The sequence below is a fragment of the Lipophrys pholis genome, assembly GCF_963383615.2.
Source record: "Lipophrys pholis genome assembly, chromosome: 23".
Classification (NCBI taxonomy): domain Eukaryota; kingdom Metazoa; phylum Chordata; class Actinopteri; order Blenniiformes; family Blenniidae; genus Lipophrys; species Lipophrys pholis.
Window position 1 is genome coordinate 7,573,023 of NC_137645.1, and position 26,446 is coordinate 7,599,468.

General features: G+C 45.7%; 1 protein-coding gene across 2 annotated transcripts in view; it reads left to right on the top strand.

Annotated features, from left to right (window-relative positions):
* Positions 1-24,746, top strand: part of ncam2 (neural cell adhesion molecule 2) — a 248,551-nt gene extending 223,805 nt beyond the window's left edge. Inside the window, exons 10-17 of one of the 2 annotated variants that reach the window (XM_080493306.1) lie at positions 1,948-2,135; positions 2,714-2,810; positions 3,544-3,717; positions 6,370-6,489; positions 6,564-6,685; positions 9,684-9,858; positions 18,485-18,692; positions 23,660-24,746. In XM_080493306.1, coding sequence (XP_080349432.1) covers positions 1,948-2,135; positions 2,714-2,810; positions 3,544-3,717; positions 6,370-6,489; positions 6,564-6,685; positions 9,684-9,858; positions 18,485-18,692; positions 23,660-23,774 — 1,199 coding nt within the window. In that variant the 3' untranslated portion in view covers positions 23,775-24,746. The remainder of the gene's footprint in view (positions 1-1,947; positions 2,136-2,713; positions 2,811-3,543; positions 3,718-6,369; positions 6,490-6,563; positions 6,686-9,683; positions 9,859-18,484; positions 18,693-23,659) is intronic. The other variant, XM_080493307.1, reaches the window with a different exon arrangement.
* Positions 24,747-26,446: the final 1,700 nt, after the last annotated feature.

Genomic DNA, 26,446 nt, shown 5'->3' on the forward strand with positions numbered 1-26,446 from the left:
ACTGAGTACATATGTGTACTAAACTTGTCAATACCGAGTAACTATATGAGTACTATCCCTCAGCTATTTGCAGATACTGAGTACCGATATGACTAGCCTACTAACATTTAGCTACTTGCCGACACTCATATTAAACTTTAACCAATTCCCAATACTGAGTACCGATACCACTACTACGTTTAACTAATTTCCGATACCGATACAAGAACTAGCTTTTAGCTACTCGCCGATACCAATCACTGATATGAGTCCTTATTAAATGTTATATAGTCTAATTCATACTCTATACGCAAATGTATACTCTCTGGATTGTATCGGGGATCATTTATGAGTACTAGATATGTGATACTGGAATCGGTGCATCCCTACTTTTTTTCGAAATGTTGCAGACCAATAATGCAACAAACTTTCTTCCTCGTCGACTTGAGGTTTTTTTCCCCACCAACCCTGTTTTTCGGCACATTTTTTGAGAAGTTGACATTTTGGAAAGTAGGGAAGAGAAAAGTCTGATGGCATGTTTGTGTGAGGGGGGGGGGGGGGGGGGACACATCAACAGCTGTGAGCGTCGTTTTGTTTTCACACCTCGGAGTCGACTGGAGTGGAGAGACGCGGCGTGGCGAGGCCCGAGCGAGCCGTCGCCACCGAACTAATGAACTCATTTACTAAGTCGCTGCCGGCTGCGGGGGATAACAGCGTTCTGGGCCGTGACAGGGAACCGCCGCATCAATCTCTTTAATGGAATCCTGCGAGCGAGCATTAAACGAGCGGAGTGCCTCTCCGACTGAGCCGGGCCCGGGGAGATCCGCACTCCAGCTCTGCCGCCGCGATCCTGCCATTACTGCCCCTTTTTTGGATTTGCCGCGGAAAACGAGCTTCTGTTGGCGTCTTTTATTTCTCGGGGGGGAAGACGATCGTAATACGCGGCTTCGATTAAACGTACGTTTTCTTTTTCTGTTGAGAATTGTAAAGGGAGTTTAAGGAAGCGTTAATGAAATGTTTATTGTGGATCAAGTATTGGTGAGGTTTGTTTTTTTGTACCGCTCCGCTGAGTACCGATACGAGTACTAACTTGTAGCCACTTGCAGATACCGAGTGCCGATACAAGTACGAATAAGAGTACTAACCTTTAGCTACTTGCCTGTACCGAGTGCCGATGCAAGTACTGACCATTAGCTGCTTGCCGATACCAAGTCCCGATACCAGTACTAACCTTCAGCTAATTGTCAATACCGAGCACCAATATGAATACTAACCTTTCGCTACTTGCCCGTACCGAGTGCCGATACAAGTACTAACCTTAAGCTTCTTGCCGATACCAAGCACAAATAAGAGTACTAATCTTTAGCGACTTGCCGATACCAAGTCCCAACCGTCAGCTAATTGTCAATACCGAGTATCAATATGAGTACTAACCTTTAACTACTTGTCCGTGCCGATACAAATACTAACCTTAAGCTTCTTGCCAATTCCAAGTATGAATAAGAGTACAAACCTTCAGCTAATCAGCAATACCGAGTACCGGTAAGAGTCCTAACCTTTACCAACACCAGTACTAACCTTTCGCTAATTGCCAATACCGAGTACTTATACGAATACTAACCTTTGGATACTTGCAGATACCGAGTAGCGTCCAAGCAACGCCTTGAGCCTCCATTCCCTGTGACGCCGCTTGATAAGCGTTCTCATTCCGGACAGTACCGTCCAGTGTACACAACGCTACTACACGAAGACCATCAGGAGGGTTTATACGCCCGATAAAAACATTTTTAATATTGAGGGCTTGTGAAGACGATCGTCACTACCAATCAGCAAACGGCAGTATCAAGTATCTTAACGGAGGGGTTACAAACAGTTGGGTACTTTCGGTACCATACACCACTGTAGTCAGTGGATGCCCACCAAACTGCGTACCGTTATAAGAGTTGTTATCGCTGTGCTTTGGGACAGATATCCCCAAGTTCCTGACCAACCACACCATTTACTACTCGTGGGAGGGGAATCCCGTGAACATCAGCTGTGACGTGATGTCCAACCCGCCCGCCACCATGCTGTGGAGGAGGGAGCGCTTCACCATCTCGGCCGAGGGGGCCGCCAACACGCGGGTGCACAGCGCGGACGGCAAGTCGGTGTTGGAGGTGGGTGCTGGTCGGGCGTCACGAGAAACAACCGTGAAGCTGCTGCCGAATGACGACCGAGTTGGATTGTTATTACCGGTGACTGTCAAAATAAAAGTAGTAAGTCCCAGGAGAATGTGGACTGGGAGTCACAGAGGAAACATTGTTCTTATTGTCCGTCTACTGAGCATGTGCAGTGGCAGTGTTTTAGTGAAGCTGCGTTTTACCATTTTCATGGAGATGGAGCGTTTCCACCTTGGGATCCGTTTTCAAAAAGTTGCACTTTCAGCGATTCGTAAACGGACCCACAAAACACAACTAAAGAGTTGTCGTCTGAAGCACATCTCCATATCGTTCCGAAATCTTGGGACCTGTGTGGGCGGAGCCAGTCCAGCTCACACAGACACAGCAGATTCTGAATGTAGCTCCTATGATCCATTATTCAAATGGCGGAAGAGCAAGGAAAAGTTGGATTTGAGGCAATAAACTTTGAATATAACATTTTTGGACAAACGGGACCATGTGACAAAATATGCAAATGCCCGTATCTCCTCGCCAGCGACTTTAACCCTTTCCTCCCCCCCCCCCCCCCCGTCTAGGTGACCCCGATGTCGGACCGAGACTTCGGCCGCTACAACTGCACGGCCAGGAACAACATCGGCGTCCGATACCAGGAGTTCATCCTGGCCCAGGCTGGTGAGTCGGCAGATCTCAACCGGATCGGCGACTTCATTTTTCCCCCCCGAGTTCCAAAGAAAATGTGCAGCGTCAGCGACTCGGTCGCCCTCGTACCTCCCGACTAATGGTAACGGCCTCATTTGCAATTCTCGGGAAGATAAATTCCACGGCAGGTCCCATCCCCTATTCAACCTCGCCTAATCTCAAATAGTGCCGGCTGATTTACCATTACCCCCCCCACCCCACCCCCCGCTATTTACTGAAGTACCCCCTAATTTACGGTAGCGCGGGATAATACACAATGGTGCAGTCCAATTATCTTTAGTGCAGATTGAATTGCCCCGGCTGGGGAGGAGAGGAAAGACAAAAAAAGAAAGAAAAAGCATTGTTTTTCTGCAAGACGACATATTAGGTCAGCTTTTTTTTTTTTTTTTTTAAACTTGTTCCGACACTTTAAACTCGGCAGGAAACACGTCGGTGCAGAGAAGACAAAGTTTGAGAAGACGAGTAATTAGAAAGTAAATAAATAAATAAATAAAACGCCAGGACAAACCGCTCCATTGGGTTTAAACTGGGCCGTGGGACATGCAATACTGACTTGAGGCTGGTGTCAAATTACAAGCAGATTTTGACCAAATGGATCGGTAAATGGAGGACCCCCCCCCCCCCCGGTTGTTTTTCCCGTCGTTTTGTAAAGTCAAGTGTGTGTTATCGGGTGTGTGTTCCGCTGCCATGACGACTGTGTTTGCAGACGTACCGTCGAATCCGTACTCCGTCCGTCTGTCGGCCGTCTCGCAGCGTCTGGCGACGGTCACCTTCATGAAGCCGGATTCGCACGGAGGCGTCCCCATCAGCTACTACCTGGTCCAGTACAAGGAGGTGGGCTCGCAGGACTGGAGGGACGTCAGGTCCCACAGCGTCCAGAGTAAGTCTGTCCAACACTGGACGCTGCCGTTTGTTTTTATAATGACACCACAGACACACACACACACACCCACACACACACACACACACAGAACAACACATTAACGGGAGTATAAGGACATTCCTACGGACAGACAAACCAAGTTGGATTGTTGTTAAGGTGACTGTCAAAATAAAAGTCTCAGGAGAATGTGGAGTCATGACACTCTGGAGGGAACGTTGTTTTTATTTATTCCGTCTACTGAGCATGCCCAGAAGAAACAGTTACTGCAGACATTCTGCGCATGCGCAGGAGGGCAGCCGTTGGGAAAAGTTGCGTTTTCAAAAATGTGCATTTTGACCGCTTTTTCATGGAGACGATGTCGCAGCAATTTCAGAAAGTTGTGTTTTACCTGGTTTCCATGGAGATGGAGTCGAAGCGCTTTCAAAAAGTTGTGTTCCCTGCCCCACGGTGTTAATGGAGGCGAAGTGCTTTCAAAAAGTTTCATCTTTCCCCCGTGTTAATGCAGGCAGAGTCGAAGCGCTTTCAAAAAGTTTCATCCCCCTCCCCCGTTTCCACAGAGGCGGAGTTAAAGCATTTTCAAAAAGTTCCATTTTCCCCAAATTCCAGGAAGTCAAAGCGCTTTCAAAAAGTTGCTCTTTCGCCCAAGTCAAAGCATCTTCAATAAGTTTTTTTGTTTTTCCACAGAGATGAAAAATGAAGCACTTTCAAAAAGGTTGCGTGTTCCCCCGTCAACCAAAGTTCACACCACAGCGGTGCTCGGACTCGCCCGAGACGGGACTTTTTGAAAAACGCTCCGAAAAACTTTACGTACGCACTGCACTTTTAACAGGAATTTGACATAAATGAATCAAACATTGACCCGGCGATTGTTTTAAGACATAAAAACTTTGTTGTACCTTTTAAAACCGAGGCAACTTCGTGACCGCCCGTCGACGGGAAAACGCTCGCCGGGTGACGAATCGCCGCGGCGACAAGCAGGTCCCACCAAAAACCCGACGGGCTTTTCGCCGATATCCCTCACTTCAGAGTCAACTTCGGTAACGACGCGGCGCGAATACCGAGCAGCTCAACGTGATCAATTTCCCCCAAAATTTGACTGTTTATTCCAAATTAGCGCTGGATTATTAAAACTACAGGCCGTCGAGTGGCATCGCGTAATCACTGCTAGCACTTCAGATCCTCTCCACAGAACACACACACACACACACACACACACACACACACACACACACACACACACACTCCACCATAATGAGACGCCTGGACGCGTTTCACTCCGATGCCTCCGCCCAAATTGAAATGTCTGCTTATAGCGCCGCCGCAAATTGCCGGATTTGTTTCCAGTTTCCAGGACTAAAAGAACTGCAAAAGCACCTATTACCGTCGGAGTATTTAATTTGACTGAGGAGAAAAAAAGAGAAAACCCACACAACTTTCACTCAAGCTCATTACTACGCTCGCCGACTCTCTGCCGGGCTTTTCCGTGATGCAAATGGGAATGGGGGCGACGGTGGGATTTAAATAGGAATCCGTAATGCGGCCTGATAATGAGATTTCCTGTTTATTTCATTCAATAATCGGAGTCGTTTACAGTAGCAGTGGAGCACGAGGCCCATTGTCAGCGTTAAGACTCTTTATGATCCCTGACAGTCGTTTCATCTGGAAATTCCTCTTTTCTTTTTTTTTTGTTGTTACTAAATCAGACAATCAATTCGGTTTTATTTCTAAAGTACCAGATACTACGCAGTCGTTTCAAGGTACAGCGAGGACAAAACAAAGTAAAACTGCAGGAGCCGTTGGGGTTGGAGGATTGGGCAGATTGAGTTGACCGGTTCAACACCTGGTTGGATCCGTTTGGGAGCGTTTTCAAAAAGTTGCTTACGTGGAGACGGAGTCGAACTGCTTTCAAAAAGTTGCATTTTCCCCGTTGACATGGAGAGAAAGTTGTAACGTTTTCAAAAAGTAGCATCCCCCCCCCGTTCCATGAAGACGGAGTCTAAGTGCTTTCACAAAGTTGCATTCTTTAACCACATTTCCTAGGAGACGGCGTCAAAGCGCTTTCAAAAAGTTGCATTTCTTGACCCTATTTCCATGTGGACAGAACACTTTCAAGAAGTTGCATTTTTTTCCACCCGTTTCCTAGGAGATGGAGTCAAAGCGCTTTCAAAAAGTTGCATTTGTTAACCACATTTCCTAGGAGACGAAGTCAAAGCGCTTTCAAAAAGTTGCATTTCTTGACCACATTTCTGTAGAGATGGAGTCAAAGCACAATCAAAAAGTTGCATTTCTTTAATCCATTTCCATGGAGACAGAGTCAAAGCGCTTTCAAAAAGTTGTATTTTTTTAACCACATTTCCTAGGAGAAAGCGCTTTGACTCTGTCTCCATGGAAATGGATTAAAGAAAAGCAACTTTTTGAAAGTGCTTGAACTCCAACTCCATTTTTTAACCACATTTCCTAGGAGACTGAGTCAAAGCGCTTTCAAAAAGTTGCATTTCTTGACCCCATTTCTATAGAGGAGTCAAAGCACTTTCAAAAAGTTGCGTTTTCCCCCCATTTCCATGTCAAAATTGCTTTCAAAAGTTTCATGTTTTAGTTATTGTTTCTTGTCCCACCAAGTCTCTTGAGCGACATTCTGTCTCTTCCCAGCCACGGTGGTCCTGACGGGTCTGGAGCCGAACACCACGTACGAGGTCCGGGTGTCGGCCGTCAACGGGAAGGGCCAGGGGGAGTTCAGCCACACGGAGAGCTTCCAGACTTTACCCATCCGTGAGTAACACGCCCGTTACTCCGCCGGGAGTTCCCCGGCCTTGTGACTTGAAATTCCGCCTTAAATCCTCCAGGGGAGCCCAGTCCGCCGGCGGTGCACGGCCAGAGGGGGATGGGCAAGGCCTACCGGCTGGGCCTGGTCAAGCAGGACGACGGAGGGATGCCCATCGTGGAGTACATCGTCAAGTACAAGACCGTGAGTCATTCTGGCGAGCGGACGGGGGATTTTTAACGTCTGCGTGGGTTTATCGGCAATTTGCACCCATAACGTTGCGATACCGCCATCTGCTGGTCCAATCGCTCTACATTGTTCCGTTCATATACGTACGTTTTTGGCGACCCGATACCGAGCGTTTCAAGCTATTCGCTATTCGAGGCGACGTTCAAAAACATCAGCGCGGAGATTAACTGGACGTACCGATACCCGATCAATCGGACAACGCTAGCATCGGCCACCGATCCGATATCCACCGATACTTGTACATAATATCGGTAAGTTGTTACGGACAAAAATTCCATCTTGGACACGTTAGCGACGGAGAGTTGAAAATCTCTAATTCCGATTTTTGTTCGTAAAAATTGCCATCTTTTGCGTCGTATAAAGCCAAAAACCGCCGCCGAGCCTCCGACGACATATCGAAGTAGTGAGTCAGTTTTGAAAAATCAATGATTTCAAATTGTTTCATCTTTGCTTTCTTTCATTTCTGTTTAATTATTTGAGTAAATTCCCGACGACGAAATTGACAATTATCGGCGCTCCGATTAGCTCCAGTTAGCGAATAATCCTACAGGACGTGACCTTTCGCGGTGGCGGTAATGAATATAACTGAGTACTTTTGATTTCTACTCCAGGTAATTAAACTTATTGACCTCTGGGTGGCGAAAGGAAAACAAAGCGGCACTGATGTTTTCTTTACAAACACAATCATTACAACTCATTAAGATAATTATTTTTTTCTCCAATTGGCACAGTGGAGTTTGCGTGTTCTACCTTTATCTTGAAAAGTGATTATAAATGGCACATTTTGCTTCGTTTACAAGACGTTTGAAACGCATGATTTCAGAAAAGATTGTGCGTCAGACGAGCAGCATTTCTGAAAAGTTGTGTTATCCTCTGTTAACTTGGAGGCGGAGTCTGAATGCTTTTAAATAAAAAAGTTTTCCCCAGTTTTCGTGGCGATAGTGAAAGTATTTCCGAAAAGATGCGTTTTGTCATTTACGAAAGCGGAGTCAAGAGTTTTCAAAAAAATTGCATTTTCAAAAAGTTCCATTTTCCCCTGTTTACATGACGGCAGAGTTTAAGCATTTTTAAAAAGTTGTCTTTTCCACCCTTTTCCATGGTGCCGGAGTCGGCGCATTTTTAAAAAATTCTAATTTTCCTTGTTTACGCAACAATGGAGTCGAAGCGTTTTCAAAAAGTTGTTTTTCCCGCTGTTGTTAGAAGATGAAGTCAGAGCGTTTTGTGTTTTTCCCGTCTTTACCGGGACGCACTTAGAGCATTTCCAAAAAGTAGTGATTCATTCCAATTCTACAGAGGCGGAGTTAGTGTTTTCAAAAAGTTGCGTTTTCCCCCTTTTCCATGGAGACGTGGTCGAAGTGTTACAGAAAAGTTGTGTTTTTCTCCTGTTTCCATGGAGTGAGTGTTTTTAAACAGTTCCATTTTCCCTTGTTTATGCAACAATGGAGTCAAAGCGTTTTCAAAAAGTTGCGTTTTCACCCGTTTCTATGTTGACAGAGTCGGAGCATGTCCGAAATGTCTTTTTTTTGCGAAGAAGCATTAGGAGCATTTTTCGAGAAGTCACGTTGTCCCTCAATTACCGCGGAGCGTTTTCAAAAACTTCTACCTTGGGTAGCCATTTTTTTTAAAGTTGCATTTTCAATGAACACAGGGTCTCGGTCTCCATACGACGCGAGATTAAAATGTAAAAGTGTCCCGCGTCTCGCCCGAATCCCGTCGGACCGTTCCGACTGAAAGAATCGCGAGACGATCTCACGTCCCTCTCGACTTTGTTCCGCCAACTCCTGGGGGACGACTAGTGAGCGTCTCGTCTCTTCACAACCCTTCGTCTGCGTCTCGTCTCGGGACAGAGGCCGAGGAAGCGGCGAGCCGCAAGAGTGATGCAAGAAAAACGGGAAGGAGGGAAGAAAAGACCGCGGAAAATTTATACGGGAACTTCAGCGAGAAGTGACGAAAGACATGGGATTACCACTTTTATTCTATTTTTCCTAACTTGTGCTTCTACGTCTGAGAGCCAAAAACATAAAGGATAAACTGCTACACTGTTACTGAGCCCAAGCATTTTCGAAAAATTCTTTTTTTCTTTGTTTACACATCAATTGAGTCAGAGCATTTTAAAAAAAGTTGCGTTTTTCGGTTTCCATGGAGATGGCGTCAAAGCGTTTCAAAAGATTGCATTTCACCCCTTTCCCAGGGAGACCAAGTTCGAGCATTTTCAAAAAGTTCCTTTATCCCTCTGTTTGCACGATGGGATCGAGGCATTTTCAAAAAGTTGCGTTTTCCCCGTTTCTCTGGAGACAGCGTTGAAACGTTTCCAAAAAGTTGCGATTTCCCCCCCTTTTCTACAGAGATTGAGCGTTTTCAAAAAGTTGCGTTTTCCCGTTTCCATGGAGATGGCGTCAAAGCGTTTGAAAAGATTGCATTTCACCCCTTTCCCAGGGAGACCAAGTTCGAGTATTTTCAAAAAGTTGCGTTTTCCTGGAGACAGCGTTGAAACGTTTCCAAAAAGTTGCGATTTCCCCTCCGTTTCTACAGAGATGGAGCCTTTTCAAAAAGTTTCCCCACATTTCAGAAAAGTTGCGACTTTCCCACTGATCTCGGACTCGGGAGCATTTTCAAAAAGTTTTGCGGGTATTAGCAACTTCAGCTGTTTTCTGGGGGGGGGGGGGTCATTTTTGGGTCGTTTTTATTGTATTTCTGAACAATTTTTTGACATTTTGACCATGTTTGTCCTTTTGTTTCCATCTTTTATTTTTATTATCAAGCTTTTTTTCCCTTTTTTGTTTTGTTTGTTTGTTTGTTTGTTTGTTTACTCTTATTTTAGGACATCAGAGCTTTTTTTCATGTGCAGATAAAAAAAAAAAAAAAAACTTTAAAAACTTTATTTCAATCTAATTTCTAGACCAAAGCGACCCCTGACCTGCCCCCTGTCCTCTCGTCTCGTCTGTCCCCGCAGGACAAGGAGGAGCAGTGGATGACCAAGCTCGTCCCCGGCGCCAACGACTTCGCCATGCTGCAGCCGCTGCAGTGGAACACCAGGTACGAGGTGGAGATCACCGCGCGCAACGTCAAGGGCCTGTCGGAGCCCACCTTCTACCAGTTCTTCATGCCGCAGAAACCCGACATCACAGGTAAGAGAACGCCACGGCCAGAACGTCCAAACTCCGCCCACCGTTTTTTCCAAAACTGGCGTAACGCCAATGGCAGGATCAACTTTTATGAGAGCGTGTGGTGATTAGAAGTTTCATTTAGGATTTGTTTTGTCAGTATAAGTTGTGTCGCTTTTAGGCAAATATTCATCGATGCATTAACGGGTAAACTTTACACATCGTTTTCAAGTGCAACTTTTTTAAAAAAAATGACTACCTAAGAGTTAATTAATAAAAGTCCTGTCACCATGTAAACGGGACAAATTGCAACTTTTTGAAAACACACCAGTTCCCTCCTCGTCGACTTCTTTTTTGTCGATACGGCAGAAACACAACTTTTTGAAAAAGCTAGGTTTCCGTCTCTGAAAATGGGGGAAACGCGCCTTTTTGAAAACTGTCCGATTCCATGGACACATAGAAAAAATAACTACATTTTGAAAACATTGATTCCATCTCCGTGAAAACAGAGGAAAACACAACTTGTTGAAAATGCTTTGACTCTGTCTCCATGGAAAAATGGACAAAAAGCTACTTTTTGAAAACGTTCCGATTTTGTCCTCATGGAAATTGGGGAAAATTTTACTTTTTGGAAATGCTTCGATTTTGTCTCCATGAGAAAAGGCAGGGAATGTAGGGTGGGTACATTTTTGAAAACGTTCCCTTTCTGTGGAAACAGTTAAAAAGCAATTTTTTTCGAAAATGCTCTGACATAGGGGAACATAACATTTTCTGGAAACGGCTACCGAAAAAAAAACAAAAACACAACTAAATAATCTCACGGTTACACAGAAACTGCAGAAATACTGAAAACAACGTAGTTAGCATGTTGACCCACGCGCGCAGAGGCGGACTCATTTTCAAATAGTTGCGTGTCACGCCGTCATTTTCACAACAATAACTGAGCATTTTTGAAAAGTTCTACCTTGGGGGGCCATTTTCAGAAAGTTTTGGAACCATTGTCGTTACGCTACGAAAGTTTTCACAACATTCTCACATAAATGGGCGCGTAACGTATCAGTGAATATTTGCTTAAAAGTGCACCAAACCAGTTTTTCTCAACTTGTACTGATGAAAAATCTCCAAATAAAACCTCCAACCGCTACACGTTCTCATAAAAGTTGATCCTTCCATTGGCGTGACCTTCTTAGGAAAACAGTTTCACCAAACCTGGTATTCGGAACGTTGTGGACGACGCGGAAAGCAGCGGCCAAAATAATAATAAATAGAAGGACTTCCGGGTACATTCGCATTTTGAAAACGAAGCGGCTGGACCAGCGCCTCCAGAATCGTCCGTATTCATCGGATTTGAACCGCCACACATTTTTATCTCTTGAGGTCCTTTAACGACAAAGTGTGTGAAGTTGAAAGTGGCCATCGCCAAAAAGATTGGCGCCTCAGAGCGATTGACCGTTTGAGCTTGAAGGGTTCAAGAAATCCCGCCACTCGTCCTTTTTACCGTACAAAACTCTCACGAGGTAACGAGAAGAGACGTAAGACGGCGTTTTTTTTTTTTTTGTCTTTCTCATTTACGAGCACGGTTTTTTTAAAAAGAAAGAAAGTGGAGCCGCTTTTCAAACAGAGAAACGCTGGGTACTCTTCGATTGGCTGTCTTGTCTTGTTAGCGCGCGGCGGTGGCGGCTGCGGCGCGGCGGCGGCCCCAGAAAAAGCGACCGGGGGAAGGGAAACGTGGGAATAAATCCAGTTACAGAAGCGAACATGCTGCATTTCTCTTTCTCTTTGTGTGCTAATTTTGAAGATTTCCAATCAGAGGGAAAATCTGCCGCGTCGGGGCATCGGCGACGTCTGGCGCAAGCTAACTCGATCAGCGATATTAGATGGGAAGCGTCTCGTATAAACAAGCCGGCAGCCACTTCTTTTATTTTCCCTCCCGACAAAATAAAATATGTTCAGGCCATATAGGTTCCTTCTATCTCCCGCCAAGCAATTTCTCTCTTCAATTCTCTCTTTATGTATTATGCATTTGCAGTGTATTGAACCACCCCCACCCTCTCCACCCTCTCCACCCCCACCCTCTCCACCCCCTCTTTCCATTCTGCTCGGAGGATCCGTTAAAGAAAAACGCCCATTGATCGCTGCGCCGCCCCTTAGTTCCCTTTTCAATTTGCCGCTTTTCCCCTTTTCAAAACCGGAGCGTCCTTATCGCCGCCGCCTCGCCGTCTCACCCCAATTACAACATTTTGTCTTCCTTGTAGTTGAGAAGACGCCGCAGACTTTATTGACGCGTCGGCGTGTGACTCCCTGGCTGAGGTGCGGAGTTTGGGAAGAAGTTTGAGTGCAGGAAAGGAAGTTTAACGAGTTTTGGAGGTGCAGCGTTCCTGCCAGAGGAAACGAGCGACGGCGTTAAGTTATTTTCAAATTAAAGCCTGATGGACTCAATTCTATGAGTTTGTGGGGGACGTGATACGACTACAATGACGCCCAGAGACATTATATCCATACAGACCGGTCTCAAGACGACCGTTCCAAAGTTTTGGTCTTTTTATTGTCTTACGATGCTCTAGTCTTGGTCTTGGAATGCTCTGGTCTTAGTTTTGACTCGGTACCTTGAAGTCTTGGTCTTGGTTTTGGTCTCAAATCGGTCTCTGCCCTTTAAAGTCTCGGGATTATCTTGGTCTGGTCTTGGCTCCTTAAAGTCTTGACATGGTAGGGGCCCCTTAAAGTTTTGGTCGATTCAGTCTTGGGTTGCTCTAGTCTTGGTCTAGACTCGGTCTTGGCTCCTTAAAGTCTTGGTATTGGGTTGCTCTGGTCTTAGGCTTGGTGTGGAATGGCCCCCTTAAAGTCTTGGTCGATTTGGTCTTGGATGCTCTAGTCTTAGTCTTGACGTGGTATGGGCCCCTTGAAGCCTTGTTACGCTCTGGTTCTGATCTTGGAATCTTGGAATGCTATGATCTTGGTCTAGTCTTAGTCTTTGGATCCTTGAAGTCTTGGTCGATTCAGTCTTGGGATGCTCTGGTCTTGGTCTAGACTCAGTATTCGCTCCTTAAAGTCTCGGTCTTGGGTTGCTCTAGTCTTGGTTTTGACGTGGTATGGGCCCCTTAAAGTCTTGTTACGCTCTGGTTCTGGTCTTGGAATCTTGGAACGCTCTGGTCTTGGTCTAAACTTGTTCCCAGACCCCTAAACTCTCGCCATTGTCTCGGGTCTTCGATCGCGGCGGGAATTTACGTCGCGTCCGTTTGTCTCACGGTAAAGTACCGCTGCTCGTGTTTGTATTTAATCCCCCAAAAAAAAGACGAGAACTCATTGACGGCGCTTTTATCTCCGGCAAACATTGTGCGGATCGCTGAGTCATCTAATTAGAGTACAACAACCTCGAATTAGCCGGGTCTCCATGGCAACGACCAGCCTCCTTCATAATAATGGATTTCACTTCTCATTTCGACTTAATTTAATTTGAAGCTGTAATCGTGAGCTATTCTTTTTCTATTAACCCCCCCCCCGGTCCTGATACGACCGGAGGAAGGTCAATAGAAAATGTTCCTTAGCGTTCTCCGCGTTTCTTTTCAAACTCTTTAATTCTCCGTTTTGTTTCCCGTCATTCGGAGTCGAGGCTTCGCTCGGGCTCGAAGAATTAAGATAGTTCCTCCCGATTGCCGCCGCGTTAACGAGCCTGTCGGGAAGTGCGCCGCCGCGTTCACGCTCTTCACGAGTTTGGCGCTCCGGAGAGAAAATGTGCGATTAAAAAAGAGCCTCGTTCAAATTAACGGTCTCCAAAGTGCCGACGCGCTCTTCAAGACTCGTTTTTTTTTTGTCCAAATGGAAACGGATCGCTTCGTGTGCGCGGCGAGCGTTGGCTGATCAGAAAGGCGTCTGCCGCGGAGGAGACGGAGCTCCAAACGCTTACAGATCAAAGCCGAGACTCGACAACCGGGGGGGGGGGGGGTCCGCGGAGATTTGTCCGTAAACACCGCTTTAATCCGGCAGACGTGTAGAAACACAATCTATCACCCGTCGCTGGGATTCCTTTGACGTCATCCGAGCGTTCCCAGAAACTGAGCGAGTCAATTTAAAATGGGAGGTCAAATTTAGCGCGGATGTTGTCGGGGGGGGAAGTTTTTTTAAAACCAGATTTGTCTGGTTTCATTCGGAGGCTGTGACGAGGTCTCGGTGAGATTTGGTCTTTGCACGTTGGAAAGTCACCTGATTGCACCTTTATCGGTAGGGTTGCTGCAAAAACGCCCCTGCACCGGCAACCCAAACTCTACGACCGTGGTGACCCTACAACCCTACCCTGACCTTGCAACGTGAACACGATGACCATAACCTTACCACCATGACCCTATTACCGTGACCCTACTCTCCTAACCCTACTATCGCAACCCTAACTCCCCCAACCCTACTATCTTAACTTTACTCCCCTAACCCTCCTATCGCAACCCTACTCTCCTAACCCTACTACCTTAACTCTACTCCCCTAACCCTACCACCTTAACTCTACTATCGCCGCCCTACTCCCCTAACCCTTATGGTAGACGTGTCAGACCCTACCCTAGGTGGAAATGGGGGAAACAAAATACACACATTTTTCAAAATGTTCCACCTCCATCTCAGAGGAAACGGGGAAAGTGCAACTTTTTAAAAAATGCTACAACTCTGTCTCCATGGAAATGGGGGAAAATGCAAAGTTTTCCAGAGTAGGGTTTGGGTAGTTGTGGGGTTCTAGTTACACACTGGTCAACTGGGGTCCATACCTATCACACTATTCCCAACAGTCTGCGTTCCCTCAAGACAACATTTGGGTTTGAGGACCATAATTGTCTCTCAGTACCATCTTATGTATATACTACATGTATATAGTATCCTGATCTTCAACCGTTAAGATTTAAGATCATTAGTTTGCGCGAGATCATTTGGCTTCTTTCCCGTTTCTATCAGCTTCCAATGTGCAGCTGGAATATTGCCGCGCTTGAAGGACAAGGTGAGCTATCGGTGATTAAATAATGCAAACCTACATGAATTTAATATGGGCTTCCTCCGTGCGCCGGTGCTGCAGGAATACCCATCTCAGATACAGTCGGGGAACAAAACTCGTGCTCTTAACAATCCGTCATCGCGAGGCCCTCGTGCGTGATTCGATTTGCCCGAACGCTCAAGGTTGTACCGCTTTGCGCTCGAACGCAGATTTCCAACTTCTAAGATCAAAGTGAAGACGCCCCCCAATCCCGCCTTAAATAAGCCCTAACCCCGGACGGCGACAATTAAGGCGAAAGTGGACGGAATCTCTTTGAAGTCTTTGAAGTTTGATCGTTGAGGACGCCACATTCTTCTAAGTTAAGAGCAATTCTGCCTTTTTCCTGAGTGCACTCCAGCTGCATCAGGGTCCATCGCTCTATGGAAGTGGACAGAAGAATGCGGCGGCGGGGGCGGTGGGGGTGGTGTCGTGAAGGACGCTTTAATTACAACGTTTCTGGAGTGCGTCCCAAGACCAACTCTTTCCTCGCGTCACCCGAGCGAGCGTTTGGCGGCAAAGTCCCCCGCGTCCCCTCGACAAAGTGATCGCATTCACTCCCGCCGCGATCAATGGCGGCCCGGTTGGCCGTCATTAGCGGAGCCGCGGATTCGACCGGCGGCTGGTCGATCAGCGCTCGGGCCCCAAATGAGTTTGCATTGTCAAGGATGTGTATGAATGGCTTCGGCTTGCCGCGCGCGATATCGGCTCTGCTGGCCGCTGAGTGACGCGGCTAATGGGCCGATACATCAACAAGTGACGGGAAGCAGTCGGTGAAAGGGTTAATGGAGCGGGAAGATGGAGGGACCGAGAACCGTGGAATGAAGGGGGGAAAATCATCCATCCACCCATCCATCCATCCTCCTATCCTTCGTCCTCTATCATCCATCCATCATCCATCAATCTACCAACATCATCCATCATCATCCATCTACCAGCCATTCTCCTTCATCCATCATCCATCTTCAATCCATTCATCCATCTTCCAGCCATTCTCCTTCATCCATCCATCCAACCATCCTCTGTCTCTTTCCATCCATCCATTTTCCATCCATCCTCCATCATCCAACATCCAATTATCTTCCATCCATCCATCTACCGACATCCATCCGTCATCCATTCTCCTTCATCCATCTATCATCCATCATCCATCCATTTGCCTTCATCCAGCTATCATCCATCCATCCATCTGTCATCCATCATACATCATCATCCATCTATCTTTTGAAATGTTATTGTAAAAATTTTTATATTATTATTATTATTAGTAGTAGTAGTAGTATGTACATGTCATGTACATTCATGTAAAAGTGTATATATATATATATATATATATATAAAACCACTGGGGTATAAAATGATTCATTGTTGAGGTGGAGAAGGTGCCGGAGTAAATAAGCTTACGCTTCGTCCTCCTTGGACATTATTTATTTCATTGCCTTGCTCTGTTATGTTGATCTGTTTTGTGTGTCACATGTCCGACAAACATTTTGATCATCCGTCCATCATCCGTCCATGTAATTCTGACGTACCAGTCGTCGCGTTCTCTCCGACGGCATCTTGTTTCTGACTGGCAGGATGGTGCCGATGAAATAAAAGTGAATCGCGGAAACAGCCAAGAGCTTTTCTGCCACATACCTACAATTGTGTTGCTTTTTCAAGCGTTGAACGCCGGCGTCTCCGCAAGTCGTAAAAAGCACCCGGGCGACCGGCAAGGAAACCTTGGATTTGAATTCTTAGCGAGCGAATTGCGAGGAGAAGAATGTTTTGCAAAAAAAAAAAAAAACAGCTGTCTGATGCTCAACTTGTCCCGCCGAAAAGGTGCTTTTATATCACTGTGGATACTCAGATACTTTGAAATATACGTTGACTTTAAGAGCAGAAAATACAGATCTTTTTGCACAGAGATATTGGTTGTTTTGCATTTCCCCGGCGCCGTAAACGTGAGATGGAGTTTAAGCATTTTCAACAAGTTGCGTTTCCCACAGTTTTAAAAAGTTGCGCTTTCCTCCATCTCCACGGAGATTGAGTTGAAGCTTTTTACAAAAGTTGCATTCTACCCTGTATATAACAGAGTATTCAAAAAACGTTGCATTGTACCACGTTTGCACAGAGATGGAGTTGGAGCGCTTTCAAAAAGTTGCATTATTACCCATTTCCACAGAGATTGAGTCGGGAGCGTTTTCAAAAAGTTGCGTGTTCCTCGGTTTCCACAGCGTCGGAGTTGGAGCAAAGCAGTGAAGACTATATATGTCGCGGTTGTTTGTGGCGACTCATTAGCCACGCGCTAATTAGCCTTTAGCCACCCCGAGCTAAAGGGGCGGGACTTCAGCTTTCGGCCGGGACCAATGAATGAGCCGTGTTTCTTCTTCTCTTCTTCGTGTGTTCGTTTTCGGAGAGGAAGATTTGGAGCGATACTTTTTCAATACAGGGTTGTTGTTGGAAAAACTCTATATGACGGCACTTTTAACACGTTACCCAAAAACTAGCCTAAAGCTAAAAAAAATTAATAAATAAATCACAAATTTTGGCTTAAAAAATAGGAAGAGTGCCTCTTTTTTTGTTTGTTTGTTTACCGCGGGAATACGCGGATGCTTCGGGGTAGCTGGAAAGGTGTCATTATTCTGTGGCTTCGGCAGCCAAAATCGACTCGGATAAACTTTGCTAAAAAAAAAAAGGTGAAACACAAAAAACCGGAGCCCGTGGCAGTTGAGAGGATATTGATCGAGACGCTTTCAAATCCCAGAGATTCCACAATAAAAGGAAAAAAAAAAACGAACGGGAGCAGTTTTTTTTTACATAGCCTCCTCCCGTCGGTGTGTCTTTGTGCTCTGACTCGCCGCCAGCCGAGAACAAAAGTCGCGCAGTCGTCTGGGCCGCGACCCCCCCCCCCCCAGAATGCACTCCAGCACGGCGGATTTGAAACGGCACTGCGGGCTTGGAGTGCCGACTCGGGGCTTTAATTGGAGTGTTTACTGCGACGCCGTCCTTGTTTCACTTTAAACTTGTGGGATTAACCAACCTCACCCGGAGTTTAATGCGCTTCACTTATATTTTGGCGAAAAGTACCGCTTCAAGAGGCGTTTTTTTATTCAAAGCACCCGCACAGGTTTTGACCTTTTACTTTTAATCTCTTCTAACTTTCCAAATCTGCTTTTTCCTAAAATACGCGGGGTGTCGTACATACGCCATGAATTTCATGAAACGAGTCACTACTTTTTTAATGCAATCTAATATTGGGATTATTTGGAAGATACTCACTTGAAATGGACAGTGTGTCTGTACATTTTTCAAAAAGTTGTGGTTTTCCACGGTGACAGACTCGGAGCGTTTTCGAAAATGTGCTATTTCCCACCCGTTTCCATGGAGACGAAGTCGGACTGTTTTTGGAAGGTTGCGTTTTCCCCCGTTTCCATAAAGTCGTACCGTTTTAATCGTGACGGTTCTCATGTGGTGGGGGGGTGGGGGGGGGGGGGGGTGTGAGTGACGAGTGAGAAGCTTACTTCTCCCCTCGGCTCCACGGGCGTCCGAACCCAGAACAGTGCTCTCTCTCTCTCTCTTTTGCCAAACTTCCTAACGGTGTTCTGTCCTTGTCCCGTGTCTGTCTCTCTGTGTCTCTTGGTGTGTCTTCCACTGCCTTAGCAGAATCCCTGTTCAGCGGCCTGGGCCTGGGGGCGGTGGTGGGCCTGGGCCTGGGGGCGCTGCTGCTGCTGGCGGTGCTGGTGGACGTCAGCTGCTTCTTCCTGCGCCACTGCGGCCTCCTCATGTGCATCACGCGCACGCTGTGCAGCAAGAAGACCGCCACCAGCGGCAAGGGCAAGGAGATGGAGGAGGGCAAGGCCGCCTACCTGTGAGTACCCGCCGCTCCTCGTCGCGTCGGGTCCGAGCGTCAGGGTCGGCCGTGCTCCGCGAGTGACCGTTATTATTCACCCGCGTACGTCCGCCATGCATGTCTTTGTGTCCCGTGAGTCACACCTTGTGCTTCCGTCTCTCTGCGTGAACAGACGCCGGGAAAAAAAGCGACGCGGCGGTTCCATGTGGACAGGCGTTTAGACGCCCGCGGCACAATCGATTTTCAGATTTAAGCGCGGCGGCTCCGGCGAGGTCGCACCCACGGAGCCTGACTCATTGGCCTCCGCGGGGCCGTTTTGGCAAGGAAACCCGCCGACCGCCTGCGATGCGGCGAGTATGAGGACGGCGGGAAGAGGGGAGCTTTTTGCTGAGTCACAAAGCTCACAGCGCGTTTAAAATGTGGCACACGAGCTTTAACAGCTCTGTGTTGCTGCCACCGCTTCTCGGTGGCACCCCTCCCCCCCCCCCCGCCCAATTTCCAAGATGATGGAGCATTTTCGAAAAGTTGCATTTTCCTCGGCTTCCAGGGAGATCGAGTCGTAGCATTTTCAAGAAGTTGCGTTTTATGACATTTCCAAAAATGTCATTGGCCTGTTTCCGTGGAGCGATTTCTTAAAGTTGTATTTTCCCCGCCATTTCCACGGAGCTGTAGCATTTTGAAAAAGTTGCATTTTCCCCTGTTTCCACAGAGATGGAGACGTAGCTTTTTCAAAAAGTCGCGTTTTACCATTTTCACACAGACGGAGTCGTTAAGTTTTCACAAAGTTTTATTTTTCCCCCGTTTCCACAGAGATGGGGGATTTTCAAAAAGTTGCATTTTCTCCTGTTTCCATAGAGATGGAGCCGTAGCTTTTTCAAAAAGTCGCATTTTACCATTTTCAGATAGATGGAGTCGTTATTTTGTTTCTACCAAAATGCAGTCGCGCCTGCTGCGGGATCCAGGAAATAGACCCGTGTTTCCGTCTATCGCCGCCGTGGCGGCGCCGCAACGCTAGCTGGTTTTAGCGCTGTTTACGCACAGCGACAGGTCGGTTTTTAGCGGACGTCGGCGAGAGCAGCCGGGCCGCTTACTGTGGAGTTCAAGGCATTAGCGGCAGCGCCGACTCCTCGGTGTCTTCTACGTGCCGACGACAGAATGCTTGATTAGAGTTAAGGCTCCGTTATCCGGCGAGGAAATGCAGCCGCGGCAATGTCAGACGTTTGAGGAATGATGGGATTCCTTGAGCCGCCGTTGGGATTTCTGTCAGCAGAGCGCTTTTCTTCCAGTTCACTTCCTGTTTGACGTGGATTTGAATTCTAAAAGCGACGTTTGATGACAATCTGAAGGAGCCACGTCAAACTGAAGACACAACTTTTTGAAAATGGCTCTAAAGTTAAGAAATACGCTCCATTTCGGTGGAAATGTTGAAAAAATTCACACATTTTTCAAAATGTTCCACCTCCAAGAGGAAACATGCAAAGTTTTTCAAATGTTCCGACTCTGTCGCTGTGTAAAGGGGGGGGGGGACACTACTTTTTCAAAATGATCCGACTGTTTTTTGGAAACGGCGGAAAAGGCAACTTAGTCAAAATGCTACAACCTCGTCTCCATAGAAACTGGACAAAAAGCAACTTTTTGAAAACACTCCGTCTCCATGTAAACACACAACTTTTTGAAAATGGTCCGACTCCATCTTAGCGGAAATGGAAGAAAATGCGAAATTTTCTAAAAATGTTGTGACTCCGTCTCCAGCTGGCACTCTGCTCTTGTCATATAATAAAACATTTTTGAAACAATATTAAAAGTGGCTCGGAGCTTTGATGAACCGCCTTCGTAATACCCTGTAGTGTCAACAAACCGCCTCCGTGGAAAACAAGTGTCTGTCTGTTGTGCGGTGTGCATTTATCCCGCATTATGTTTCTTTCTCGTTTTTTTAATTAGCATGCTAGTAATTAGCGCGCACAGCCTCAATGGTACAAAGCCGCTTGTTTCAGCGTCGTTCAATCATCTGTGAAATGACATCGTCACGTGTTTGTACAGTACTATGATCATTAAGGGTGACGGATTGCAGCAAGTGCAGTTAGTTAACTCTTATTACAGTGCATGATTTATTTTAATGATACTTCTGTTTCTCACGCGGCATGCTAAATGCTACATGCCAAAAGGTTTCAGGGCTCTCAAACCAGCGATGCTAAAATGCTACATGCTAAAAGTTTCGATGCTCACACACCAGCGATACGACACGCTAAAGCTATCTTGTTTAAGCGGTGTATGCAAACAGACCGCGCAAAACATCTTCATTTCTGAAAACTTTCACGTTTGCGCGGCAACGTTTTGAAAATGACGCATTGGCATGACAGGAAACAAGTTTGTGCGCAACAGTGATATATATATATATATTTCTTTTAAATTCCTGTTTCCATGGAGACAGGGTCGGCGCACCTCCCAAATCTTGCATTTTCAAAAAGTTGAGCGCCGACGCCCTAAACTTTTTTGGGCCAGCTCAACACATCTCGCCCGAATCTGCATATTCATGTCCCGTCTGGAACCTCGTCACGTAAAACCTGCGCCTCCTCCTAAAGTTGAAATATTACACCCAAACACCTCGTCTCCTGGAAGAGTTGATGAGTCGCCGCAACGCAGCCGATCTCACATTTATCCGTCTTGTCGCCCGCTTGTTCTCCGCCAGTGCACGCCGAAGCCTTGAAAATGCTAATTATTGAGTTTTATCGCTCGGAGAGGAGTCGGGAGTCGGGAAGTGTCACTGGTTGGATGGTTTATGTTTCCGAGGCGACGCGTGACGGGAATGATTAAGAGGAGACGGGAGGAGGGAACGCGGAGCGGTGCGACGGCGGGAAATGCTCGCGCTAGCCTGCCGGGGGGGAGCCTGGCGGACAATTGGAAACACACAACCCGAGCACGCTCGCGAAAGTTTGTGTCGATTTCAATTGTTTATTCAGGTTACGTTAACATGTTTGGGGTGTTTGTTTACAATGACAATGGTGCTCGGAGTCACTGGAAACGCAATTTTTCGAGAACGCTCTGACGCTGTCTCCATGGCAACGGGGCGGAAAACGCAAATTTTTTTGAAAACACTAAAAACTTCCCGAAAATGTTCCGACTCCATCTCCATTGGAATTGCCGAAAAACGCAACTTTTTGAGAACGCTCCAACTCCCGTCTTTGTTCAAACGGGGTTAAAAGCAGCTTTTTGAAAATGTCCAGACTCCGTCTCAATCTCTGTAAAGACGGGTGGAAAAAAATGCAACTTCACAAAAAACGCTCCATCTCCATGTAAATGTGGGGAAAATGCAACTTTTCCAAAATGTCCTGCCTCCATCTCCAGCTCTCTATAAATGGGCAAAAAAGGCAACTTCACGAAAACGCAACTTTTTGGAAATCTTCCCACTGTGGCAACGAAGGTTAAATGCAACCTTTCAAAAACCCTACTTTTGCACGGACACAGAGTCAGAGCGTTTTCGAAAAGTTGTTTCCCTGTGAGCATTTTCTTCCATTTCCACGGAGACCGAGCATTTTCAAAAAGTTGCATTTTCCACCATTTACACAGGAAAGCAGTCGGAGCATTCTAGTTTGGTTTTAAATTTGAATTTCCACAGAGACGGAGTCACGCCGTTTTCAAAAAGTTGCATTTTCAGTGGACTCTGAGCGCTGTTGTCGTTTAAACAAACACCCAAAACGCAACTGGAACGCACTGCCAAAGAATTCCAGACATTTTCTTTTCTCTCAGCCGGTGTCCGGCCGTGTCGAGGTCGTTTCGCGGAATCTCCCAGTTGCCTTTTTCCCTCCAATTAAATTCCGCTTTATTAATCCCAACGGCAGCAACTCGTTGACGCTCCAAAAGGTCTAAAAGGTGATTACTGCCGGGCTTTAAAGGAAAGAACAAAACCATTATGCCTGCAGTCATTTATAGGAAGAAAAAAAAAAAAAAAGTCTCTTGATCTTGTGCCATTTAATGGGTAAACTCCCCCTTAGTTACTGTTGCTGAGTCAGACAAGTATGTTTCCATGGCGACTGTCAAAGTAGAAAGGATACAGCAACACATCTGTTAGACCCAGTGTTTTCGAAAAGTTACATTTGCCCTTGTTTCCATGGAAATGGAATCGGAGCATTTGTCCGTGTTTCCAGAAAGAAAGTGCATTTTCAAAAAGTTGCTTTAGCCCATTTCCATGGAAAGAGAATTGGGATGTTTTTCACCAAGCTGCACTTTTATTACATTTACTCTGAGTCCGAGAGTTTTCAAAAACTTCCCTCTTCCCTAGTTTCAAATGACACGGAGCGTTTGCAAAAATGTTACATTTACACAAAAACTCAAGTGAGAACGTTTTCAAAAACAGTTTTTTCCCACTTTTCTGCTGAGACGGAGTCAAGCGTTCGCGTAAAATTGTGTTCTCTGACATTAACATCGAAAAAAAAAGTTAGAGCGTTTTCAAAAAGTTGTTTTTACCAGCACTTGAAGGGAACATTTTCCAGAAGTTTCCTCATTTCCACGGATTCGGAGCGTTTCAAAAAGTAGAGTGTCTTCCATGTTTCCATGGAGACCGTGCATTTTCAAAAATCTGCATTTCAACGGAGTGCGAAACTTTAAAAAAAGTTGCATGTTTAACCTGTCTCCATGGAGACAGAATCAGTGCATTTTCAAAAATTGCTGTTTACATGGAGTCGGCGCGTTTTTACAAGTCTGGTTGTTTTTTTTTCATATTTCGCCGGATAGATAGAGCGTTTTTCGGAAAGTTGAGGTTTTTTTTTTGAGATGGAGCATTTTCGAAAAGTTGCGCGTTTCCCCCGTTATCACGAAAACGGAAGCCGTCACGCTTCTCTGCAGCGCTGACAAAGTTTGTCCGAGTCTCGGCGGTCGCGATTGGTTGATTTGGGGGGGGGGGGCGGGACTTACCGAACAGCGCCACAGTCTTCTGACGAGGGGTCCTCCTCTTCCTCCTTCTTCTTCTTCTGTGTCTCCGCCCGCAGGAAACTACCGCTGAAGGAGGAAAATGGAAAAGAGTCTCTGAAGCCGGACACCATTGAGATCAAAGTGCACAGCGACAACAGCCTCCACACAAAGCCCGACGACAGCAAGGCGTAAGCAGGTGAACGAGGGGAGGAGCGCGCGGCGCCGCGCCGCGACGGTCGACCGCCGCCGCCGCCGCAACGAGAAAAACAACAAAATAAAAAAACATTCGGATTCACGAGACCAAAACCCAGAGAAACTACAACACTGGAAAATAGTGGAGTAAAAATAGCATATGTTTATAACGATGCCCCCGGTGGAAGGCATGTGTAAATACAACTAGAGAGCAAACAGGAAGAGAGGGTCAACCTTTTTCAGACACCTTGAATGATTTAAGCATCAGTGGACGGTTCTTGTTGATCGATGATTGTACCTTCTTTTTTTTTTTTTGTGAGTTTTTCATGCTTTTTAAAAAAAATGTCCTCGGTCTCGTCTCTACGTTTTTGTTATTTTTTTTTCTTCTTCGCCGAGGCCTTGGTGTTCCCGCCTCCGACCCTCCGGGGACGCCTCGCCGCAGGAAAAACGACGGATCCGGTTTCCATCTTTTATTTTGACGGGAGGCCAACGCTGTAGCGTTGCGTTTCAAGAAAAACGAAAGAAAAAAAAAAAGAAGAGAAAAAAAAAAGGAATGTGTCGTACTCTATCCGGTATTGATGTCATCGTCGGTAAAGCCTTTTTCCTATTGCTGACGCTCTTAACGATGTGTGTACGTTTTGTTCGTCAGATTTCAAAACTGCCCGCGGGGTGTCCAGTACGCCGCGGGCGGGCTAGCAAGTGAAAACGTTTCAGGAAAGTTTTGCTTTTACACGGTGATGTTTAAAAACGTTCAACGGCAGTCAGGCTGAAATTTACGCAGAAACGGTGCGTTTTCAAAAAGTTGCGTTTCCCCCGGTTCCACAGAGATGGAGCAGTTTTGGAAAGGTGCTTTTCCCCATTTCAGCGGAGACCGAGTCGAGCGTATGCAAAAAGTTGCATTTTCATAAAGTTACGTTTTCACCAGTTTCCTCTGAGATGCGACAAGCGTTCGCAAAAAAAATGACATTTTCCAAAAATTATATGTAAACGCAGTCAGAGCATTTTCAAAAAGTTTGGTTTCATGGCGTTTCCATGGAGACAGAGTCGGAACCTGTTTGTAAAATTGTGTTTTCCCTCGTTTCCACGGAAATGGAGTCGGACCGTTTGAAACAAGTTCTATTTTCAAAAAGTTGCATTTTCCGACATTCATGCAAGAATGGAGCACTTTCATAAAGTTACGTTTTCACCAGTTTCTTCAGAGACGCGACAAGCGTTCGCAAAAAAAATTCTATGTAAACGCAGTCAGAGCATTTTCAAAAAGTTGCATTTGTCCTCATTTTCAGAGTTAGAGCATTTTGGAAAAGTTGTGTTTCTGAGGACACGAAATAGGAATAGTTTTCTCAAGTTGCGTTTTCCGACATTTCCACGTAGTCGGACTGTTTCCGAAAAGTTGCGTTTTCTGACATTTACATGGAAACGGGGAAAAGCATTTTAAAAAAACGTTGTGTTTAGCCTACGTTTCTACGGAGTCGGAGCATTTCCGATAAATACCCACGCTGCTCGCCGTTTCCCAAAAAAACTCCAAGCGCCGTTGTCGTGTACACAGACCCCGAAAACACTACGAAACTTTTGCCGTGTAAAAGCAATGACCAACAATAATCTACTGTTATTTTGTTGTTGTTTTTTTTTTTTTTTTTTTTTATTATTTCATCCTCAGATCTTTTATTTCTATGAGCTTCTGTTTCAAAATCCGATCTCTGATGTCGTCACGTGTTGTACATAGGATGAGAACAAAAAAAAAACTAAACTAAAAAACTAAAGAGTATTTTACAAAGCTTTTATGTAAATATACCCTGAAGGATGTGTCGTTTTCTCTTTCCTCCAAAACAAAAAAAAACATTTTTTTCTTTGAGATTGTGTGTTTGTTTTTTTTTTTTAAACCTCTTTTTTTTCTTCGGTTGTGTTTTGAGTCCAAAGTTGAGTGACGGTGTTGATATAATTTTTTCATTTGCTCATGAGCACTCGGGCAATTTGAAGGTTTTGGGTTCCCCCCTCTTGTGGTTCCAAGCAGCAGAAATGTAAACAAACAAATGATGTTGTTTTTTTTTTTCATCCAAATGAGCTAAAAATAAATAAAAGATAATATAAAATCAAATGTGACGCTGTGAATTCTGGGAAATGTAGTCTTAGGACACTGGACAGGTGTTTAGGTGTCAGGTGAAGTGATGAAGATGAGCTGCGGGAGATTTTAAAGACGCGATGCATCGTGTGTGTGTGTGTGTGTGTGTGTGTGTGTGTGTGTGTGTGTGTGTGTGTGTGTGTGTGTGTGTGTGTGTGTGTGTGTGTGTGTGTGTGTGTGTGTGTGTGTGTGTGTGTGTGTGTGTGTGTGTGCGCATACATGAATCAGGTTACATACTTGTTTGTTGAATGTATATTGTGAAATCAATGTGCGTCGCGGTTTTGATTTTTCACAATGTGTCCCTCAATTAGTTCTATTTTTTTTTTGGGATCTTTGTTTTACTGTTATTTATTTTTAGATCAAGGCCCCGTTTCCACGGCAACGTTTCAAGTGAAAGCAACGTTTTGCGTTTACACGGCTATGTTTCCAAAACGGTGCAGTTAGCGTTGCCAGGCCACGAGTGTTTTTTTTTTTCAAAAAGTTGTGTGTTTCTCCACATTTCCATGGAAAACTAGTGTTTTCAAAAATTTGCATTGCCACAGAATCGGAGCAT